This window comes from Triticum urartu, chromosome 5 (assembly GCF_003073215.2).
Source record: "Triticum urartu cultivar G1812 chromosome 5, Tu2.1, whole genome shotgun sequence".
Classification (NCBI taxonomy): domain Eukaryota; kingdom Viridiplantae; phylum Streptophyta; class Magnoliopsida; order Poales; family Poaceae; genus Triticum; species Triticum urartu.
The window spans coordinates 551,437,722-551,446,188 of NC_053026.1; the positions used below are offsets into that span (position 1 = coordinate 551,437,722).

At 43.9% G+C, this 8,467-nt stretch overlaps 1 protein-coding gene and 1 non-coding gene across 2 annotated transcripts; one reads left to right on the top strand and one right to left on the bottom strand.

Annotated features, from left to right (window-relative positions):
* Positions 1–1,399: 1,399 nt before the first annotated feature.
* TRNAK-UUU lies at positions 1,400–1,471 on the top strand. Its single transcript has one exon. It is a non-coding gene; the product is annotated as a tRNA-Lys (tRNA).
* A 409-nt stretch (positions 1,472–1,880) lies between these two features.
* On the bottom strand, positions 1,881–6,534 carry LOC125510610 (protein NAR1-like). The gene is made up of 11 exons (XM_048675835.1): positions 6,286–6,534; positions 5,138–5,220; positions 4,892–5,045; positions 4,542–4,728; positions 4,284–4,410; positions 3,734–3,884; positions 3,608–3,657; positions 3,207–3,378; positions 2,982–3,108; positions 2,789–2,880; positions 1,881–2,359 (listed from the first exon to the last, which is right to left on the bottom strand). The coding sequence occupies exons 1-11, from the start codon at positions 6,400–6,402 to the stop codon at positions 2,207–2,209; spliced, it is 1,413 nt and encodes a 470-aa protein (XP_048531792.1). The 5' UTR covers positions 6,403–6,534; the 3' UTR covers positions 1,881–2,206.
* Between the last annotated feature and the right edge of the window lie 1,933 nt (positions 6,535–8,467).

The following is an 8,467-nucleotide window of genomic DNA, read 5'->3' on the forward strand; positions in this document are numbered from 1 at the left end:
AATATATGTAGGAAGTGCTTGCGCCACTGATTTAATAAGAACTTCCCTGCCTGGCTGAGCAAGATGGCCATCACCCCATTGGACAAGTCTTTTCAAGAGTTGTGCTTGTAAATTTTGAAACTTGCCTTTGGACATACGACAATTGGGTGTTGGAATACCCAAGTATTTCTCTTCGAAACCAGCATTCTGAATATTCAAAGTATCTCTCACCTCCTGAAGATTGGTAGGGCGTGCTTCACCGAACATCTCACTGTAGTCATTGCTGCATCTTAGCTTGTTTTTAATTTCCCTTTTAGTGCTCTTAGGACAAAATCTGCACTGCCAGTATGTGTGGAGTCCAAAGATGCGAAAGTTTCCAGCCTTGTTCTGGACTGGACTCGTATGGATCTTGCATGATCCTTCTTTGTGCTGGTGATCTTCGAGTCCAAGTGATGCAAATTTGGTGATGTGGTGTTCGGTAGCTTTTGAGCTTGGTTCGGAGTTTGGAATTTGGTAGTTTGTAAAAGACTATTTGGTTTCTTTATATGAAATCAAAGAGGGAGGCCTCTCTTTTGCTCAAAAAAAGAAACACCACACAAAAAACGGAGGAAATTGGCTGATCTCACATTTGCTCCAAAAATAGGAAATTTTCATTTACCTAAGCAATTTCTCATCTTGGAAATCAGCTATCTCACAATTCTCGTTGCATGTACATAACACGCTTTGCGAAGGAATAGAAATTAGCACGATGAGGAAGGAATTTGTCTCATTCATGTACAATGTTGGCAGTTTTAATCCGCTTTGCGAAGCCCAATTTGGTTGGTGTCTTCACCTCCAGTAGATAAATGTCAACGACAATCCTACGCAAGTAGAATACAGAATTGATGTGCACACGACGTCATGTGCACGACGTCCACCTGATAAAAGTCTCTGCATCGTCAAATGCTCTAGAAACACAAATAAGAATGGCTAGATGGAAACGTCATCTGCGTGTCGTCTAAAAGTTATCGGCTATATAACAGTGCCCGCTGTTCTTGACACAAAAAATTCCATGATACGACAGCAAGGGTGTTAAAATGATAGTACACACAGGACAATGTGCCAGACAAGGATGAAGTCATTTCTTTACGATAAACAAGGAAGAAGACACTACAAGACAATGCGGCATAAAAAAACACCACACCTGCATTTTACTACAATTTTATTTTTACATTTTGTTTATTGACATCTATTTTTTTTCCAAGGACTGTATTGTCATGATTGAAGGTGAATGGATTGGAAGTTTTTCTCGCAAACAAAAAAAAAGGACCGTCGTGTGATGTCGTCATGTTTTCTTTTTAACACTGCCGTCATGCTTTCTTGAGCTAAGTACACTAGTAAAATTTGAAAAGGAAATAACTTGTCCAATTAATACATAAGAGCCGACCTAGCTCAGTGGTAGAGCGCGTGGCTTTTAACCACGTGGCCGTGGGTTCGATCCCCACGGTCGGCGTTCTTTTTTTTTGCACTGCTAAACAAAATTGAACTAAAAAGGAAAATAAAGAAAACGCCGCTGATCTGACGGTTGCTCTCCAAAAATAAAAATTTACCGATGCAATTTTATCATGTTGGAAACCAGCTGATCTCACAACCCCGTTGCACGCACATATAAGTGAGACACAATGAGGAGTTCGTCGTCTGTACATGTCTTTTTTCCCCTATAATTCTTAATCCGCTCTGCAAACCAATTTGATGTCTTCATCCCATAAGATAAATGCCAACGACAGGTGTGTCCGAGTTTCATAACGAGCCAATGATTGGGGTCCTCTAGGCAATGCAGAGCTCTCGCTGTCCTTCAGGAAATGAATAATTCCACAATAATAGTAGTTGCAAGGAACAAGACATCGCAGGACGATGCGGCATGAAATCATCAGAGATCAACAGCTGTTTCCTGAGGCGGGAAAAAGATCACCGCCTATTTTGTTCATCTTTACATGTTACTAGTACAATTTACTATCTGTCACTGTTTGTTTATCTCTCTGTGGGGCAATATTACACAAGATCACCAAGAAAAGCAGGTGGAAAACCTACGGCCTAGCAAAACTCATTTCGCCCTCAAGCAAAACACCCTTCACAATGATGCTTGTGTCTTCTAGTGTTGCCGATGTTTCGGCAGCATGCCTCTTGGTTTCTTAGGAGACCATATGATTAATGAATTCTCGACGCGACGAACCGATCTTTGCCAGCATCACCAGTTCTGCAGCTGCGAAGTCACGCTTTTCACCACGGGGTGATACTGTGTGTGCAAGTACCTCTTCGCGTTGTCTGAACCAGGTTGCACGAGCCAATCGTCGTATAACCTTTTCGCAATCGGGTTATCAAAGGGATTGGATACTGATACCTGGTTCACAAGGTTTAAAGTTAGTGGCAGCATATAATGACTGGCAACAAGTAAAAATGTTCTTGTGGCAATGACAGCAAGATTAAGGAGAATATACAATGTCAGCAAACTGGAGCAGGATAATAAGACACAACCAAATGGCTAGTGAGTTCAGAAATTACGCACGGCCTTCCAAAACTACAATGACAAGGTGTAATAGGCACTAAGAGTTCAACATGCTTCTTTTCTCGTTTTCTTAAATGGTAAAAAGTACTGTATCAGTAGCATGCTGGGCCTGAATTGGACAGAACCTGCAACTAAGCTGCAGAAGTATAGCAGAGAAGTTGGACATAAAACTTGAATGGGTCAGTAGGAATATAAAGTTAAAATCGCAAACAGAAGCAAGGCCCTACAACCAAGATGAAATGTAGTGAGCATGCTACAACTTACATCTTGCATGTACACACCCTCTAGTTGTTGGATGAGATCCTTGGGAGATTGGCCTTTAGCAGGTTTTATTTGACCTCCCCCGTTCAGACAACCTGCAGGGCAATAATCAGTGTATTGTAGAGGGTATCTAGATCCTACAGCTCAGAAAAAAGTTACTAAAAGACACCATGCAGCAGTGTCATAAATGAAGTACCTGAAGGGCAAGCCATAACTTCAATAAATTGGTATTCACATTTTCCCATCTTAACCTTCCTAACAATGTTCTGTAGGTTTCTGAACCCGTAACAAAGGGCAAACTTCAAAACAGGTCTTCCCTCCACCTGTTAGCATAAACATGTGTTATATACACAATGATGTGACGGCCACAGCAAGAGTGGCTTTTCGAGGTCAGTTGGGGATGGATGGAGCAATGAATTACCTCCAGTGTAACTTCACGGAAATCTGAATTTCGCAAGATTTTGAAATCAAGTGGGCCTTCTATTTCCCTATTAAAGAGCGCACGTGCTGCATAACGAAAGATGGTTTCCGCATAACCACCCGAGCCACCAGAAACCCCATATAGATGACCACCATCATCAACATTTGTTAATCTGTGTTGCAATGAAAGTACACATGAATTATCAGAAAAGATGAAGCATAAATGTAACCATATAAAATTACTTTTATCTTTCTTTTTCTCGACAGTTGATTAAATCAAAGCTTCGCTAAATTCTAAATAGTAGTACTAGTTGAACAGAACATATAAACATATATTTCTGCATTGGATTTCATTCAAATTTTATCCGGAGGGACGGAACATCAAGCATACAAGGAGCTTACAATCTGTCCAAAGGAGATTCCTCCATTGTCTTGAAATCAACAGATTTGGACTGCACAACCATGAAACTGATATAAGCATGGAGTTTTTCAAAACATACAAGCAACTGCAGGAAATAAATTAGTAACCTGTATCAAGTCCAACACTTCACCAGTTGTCAATACCGAGTCCACCTCTGTAACTTCCTTTTCTTCCACTGAGAAAACAAAGTCGCCCCGGACAGCTTCAAGTTTTTTATCATAACAGGGCATCACAGTAACATGATACACATCATACGGCCTACACAGTACATTCAAGTATGATCACAAACAAAAATATCACAAAATGATAGTTCATAATCAGAGTAGTTTTTATTTGAAATAATCATCCAATTCAGCAAATGGAGATATTACATTGCAAAGACCAGGAAAAACCTCATGTCACAAACAGTTGGTCACAAGAAAACGTCAAAAATCATATGTGTCTCTCAAGATATTTTGGACTGGTCACCAGAAAATTGTATATCCAGATTTTTCATGAAATATACTTGCTTGATCTTATACTTATATACAAGAAAAAAAACTTTGTGAAGTAAAAAAGAAGTCCAATTTCAGACAAAAGGAAGTACTAACTTTTTCATGTCTGATCAAAGATCTGAAAATAACATCCTTAGGTCTAGAACTAGGGCAAATTACTCACTTGAGACCAAGTTTTTCAACCATGTGATGCTTGATAGCTGCACCAATCACTTGTTGGGGACTCTTTACAGATGAGATGTAGGGCAAGATATATGAACCAAGAGTCTTTTCAGCATAGCATATCCAACCTGCAAAGAGGAAGAGATTCACATATAGTGATAGAAGGTATGTAAATAACCAACTAGTAAGGGAATATCAATAGTACATAGGAAACTGCATAGTAGCGAAATTGACACATATTTCGCGTAAATGTTTTTACCTGGACATGCAGATGAAAGCACAGGAAGACTTGTTCCAACTTCTTTGTCGCTAGACAATTGACTCAGCTTATAGCGTGAAATAAATTCATTGCATGCTTCAATTAGGGCCAGATCTCGACTACTACTTGTGTCATACACTGCCTTCACGCCCATCGACTTGAACAGAGCAGTTAGTTTTCTGAAAACCTGAAGATAACAAAAATTGCATTATGTGTTTGTTATCATTATTTACAGAGTACTTATCATTCAGCTAAAGTGGAAAGACACTAATTTAGGGAAAACATTACAAAACACCCTATATGGTGACAATTTTGACTAGGTAGTGGTCAGGTGAAGCACATAGAATTACCTGTGACTGAGAAAGACCAAAGAATGCAGCTAATGATGCTCTTGACTGGGGAGACACAGATACGATGACGGTTTTGCCAGAGTTGATGCGAGTAACGAAGTCATCCAAGCTTTGCTTCTCAAGCATAACTGTCTCTGCTGATGTTATGCAACCACTATGAGATCAAAGGAAGCCGTCAGCATTATTTACATTTGGGCAGGTCACTACTTTTACAGTTGAGGCGAGGGCTACAAAATTGGTAATAACCTGCAAGCTAAACAGTCCTTGAGAGAAATCTTGACCGATTCTTCTGGAGGTTTTGTACTCACCACAACTTGCTTTTTTTTAATCTGTAAAATGGAAATGTCAGGAATATATGAGAATTGCATGGGGAAGGGAAATGGGTTAGGTGAGGTGCAACAAAGATGAATTTACGAAGTTCTGTTTGTGCTAATGTGAAGTCAATTTATTAGTTTAGTTGTGCAGAAATGTATCTACGACTTCGACAGTGGTTTGACCAAGTTGTCAAACTTAGCAGGTAGATCGTCCTGGAAATTGAGATAGAGAAGTAACATTTCCTTAAAGGACAGATTAATAAGTCAACACAAGTGCGGCGGCTGTTACTAAGCTCATGGGAAGTTGTAAAAACAAAGGAAATCGTAAGCACCAGGAGATAATCAAGTGAAGCACCAGGATCAATGTCCAAACACCACACAAATGGTATATTTGCCTAGCTGATGATTTTGAATAAGTGATGCTACTAAAAATTGCAATGCAACATGTTGGGAGAAACCAATGATCTCATTCAGCATCGCCGTACACTTTGCCTTCCGTTCTGTTTGCGCCTAACAGCTGATGCTGAACTTTTAATTTGGTTCAAACGAGCTTGCTATGAAGTAAAAATAAAATACCATGGCTATTTGGTGTGGAAACTCTAGACCTAATTATTCTAGTTTCCATGAAGGATACTACTGATTAGCGAGACATATGTCTGTATTAGGAAGGAGAAAAAAAGTAAAGAATAGGGGCTTCTTTCTATGCGTTGTATAATCCTACTCAATCCCCTTCAGGCTGGAAGGGATTTGAACTGGAATTCCAATTCCCCCAATCGATTCCTAATCCTAAGATAACCAAACAGCATGAGAGAAAGCTCAACCCTTCTCACCGTTCCTCATCCTTTCTACTCTTACTATCAATACTGCGAGGATAAATGGCGCATCACCGCCCGAAAGCAAAAATATATACATAATGCGCGAACTCAGACTGCGGTGCTCTGCAGCTGCAGGGGGGTGGCGCGGGGCAGCAACGAAGAGCAGGGCGGGCAAAAGCTCCCGCCCCAGAACCAAATACTAGGGCAAAGGACACAGAAAAAGAAACAATTTGGGGAGAAGGGGCGGCAGGGCAGGACAGGGTACCGGGAGGCGGCTGGCGGCGGAGTTCTTGTTGAGGGAGACGATGCAGTCCTGCGAGGGGGCGATGAAGTCGTTGAGGTCCGACGCCTGCAGCGCCGGCGAGAACCTGCTGGAAGACATCGCCGGCCGGCGACGGATGCTTGGAGGAGGATCTCTTCTTGGCCTCCTGTTGTGGAATGAGGCCGAGCCGAGCCGAGCGAGCAGTCGTCAATGTCAATCCGTGCTCTTCTTCTTGGTGGCCTCTGCGTGCTGCTTTGATGGACCGGGCCGCCGACTATACCCCCGTGGGCCTGGCCTTCACTGGTGGGCCCTCCTCGTTCCGCCTATTTGTTGTACAGCTTTGTTTCGACAAAATCAAAAGGGGGCATTTTGCAAATGACGAGGCGTATCCTGCAGTGAAATCGGCAGCAAGAGTGGAGCGCGATCTGGGGCGGGGAGAGCTGGGATGGCGCCGGTGGTGCTTGACGGCGGTGAGCTGTTGTGGGGCTGATCCTAGGGCGACATCGGCGGTGCTTGGTGGCGGCGGACGGGGCTGATCTGGGTGTCGTTGGTGCTTGGTGGTGCCGAACAGGGAGACGACGAGCTGACTGGCGGCGGGGGAGAAGGGGGGGAATAGGGGGCGTCCGACGTGGCACTCAGTCGCCGGAGAGGGTGAGGGAGGTGGCGGCAGGGGTCGCGGGAGAGGAGACGAGAGGAGAGATGGGCGGTGCTCGACAGATTTGGGGGACGAAGCTAACCCTAGCACTTACAGGGTCACGTGGGTTGGGCTCAGATTTTTTGTGTGGGTCAAACTCGTGCATGTTGTCCTGCGAACGTCTCTTTGTGGACTACGAGCCCATGAGCCTTTTCTCAAAAAAAAAGAGCAACGAGCCTATGAGCCATGGGTGAGAGATATTCTCAAAAAACAAAAACAAAAAAATGAGCCATGGGCGAGCACAGTTGGGGAGAGCACGAATAACTACGGAAAGATAAACTCTGAACATCAGGTTTTAAAGGATCCCTGCCGAACGCATTGACTATCGTCGGATTAGCCGCACAGATCTTGATGCGTCCTGGTGTACCACGTGAGATAGCCTAGGCGCTCGGTGTTATTCCACCCCGTTGCGAACGATCCTGGCTCTCTTCTCCCCACCAGCCTGACCTTATCCCATCTCCTTCCACACTCACTTCCACCCCCACCGCCCACCTTCCCGTGCGAGATTCTTCTCCGTCGGCGCCGTGTTCACCCACCCGCACTCCACCCTGCAGAGCTACTTGTGCCTCGCGTCTCCAGCATCTCCCTGCCGGTGGTCATGGCTAATCAACGCCCAACCTCTTCTTTGACATACGTGGCTACCCCTTCTTCCCCCGTTTGAGGAGTGCGTCCGCGACGGCCGCTCGTGGAGGGCATGTGGAGCCGAGCTCACGCGCCACGGCTACGGTGGAGGCTACCGGCGAGGTTGGGCTTCGAGGAATAGGGGAGGAGGCAGAGGAAGGCGCTGCGTTATGCTTTGACCAAAGCCCGCAGCCCACGGATTCCAGCGGGAGCACGGGCGTGGGGAGCTCGCGGTGACGGCGGTAGATAGCAGGGTGGTGGTCGATGCCATGGCGGTGTGGACGGAGGGTGTTGGAAATATGTCCTAGAGGCAGTACTAAAGTTGTTATTATTATATTTCCTTGTTCTTGATAAGTGTTTATTCTCCATGGTATAATTGTATTAATCAAAAACTCAAATACATGTGTGGATACATAAACAAGCATTGTGTCCCTAGTGAGCCTCTACTAGACTAGCTCGTTGATTAAAGATGGTTAAGGTTTCCTAACCATATACATGAGTTGTCATTTATTAATGAGAACACATCATTAGGAGAATGAGGTGATGGACATACTCAATCAAAAGCTTAGCATCTGATCGTGTCACTTAGTTTATTTGCTACGGCTTTCTCAATGTCAAGTGTCTATTCCTTAGATCATGAGATCATGCCACTCCCTAATATCGGAAGAATGCTTTATGGGTATCAAACGTCACTTCGTAACTGGATGATCATAAATGTGCTCTTCCGCTGTCTTAGAAGATACTAGTTGGGTTTGCATGGACCAAGACTGAGATTTGTCACTCCATGCGACAGAGATATCTCTAGGCCCTCTTGGTAATACAACATCCTAAGTAGCTTGCAAGAATGTGAAAAATGTGTTTAGTCACGGG

What these genes read in the sequence shown, in the direction of transcription:
- LOC125510610 (XM_048675835.1), bottom strand. Translation starts at nt 6,402, where the DNA reads ATGTCTTCCAGCAGGTTCTCGCCGGCGCTGCAGGCGTCGGACCTCAAC. An exon ending in GCTTTCATCTGCATGTCCAG is followed by an intron (nt 4,411 to 4,541) that starts GTAAAAACATTT and finishes TCCTCTTTGCAG; the next exon opens with GTTGGATATGCTATGCTGAA. An exon ending in AGGGTGTGTACATGCAAGAT is followed by an intron (nt 2,360 to 2,788) that starts GTAAGTTGTAGC and finishes CTTGTGAACCAG; the next exon opens with GTATCAGTATCCAATCCCTT.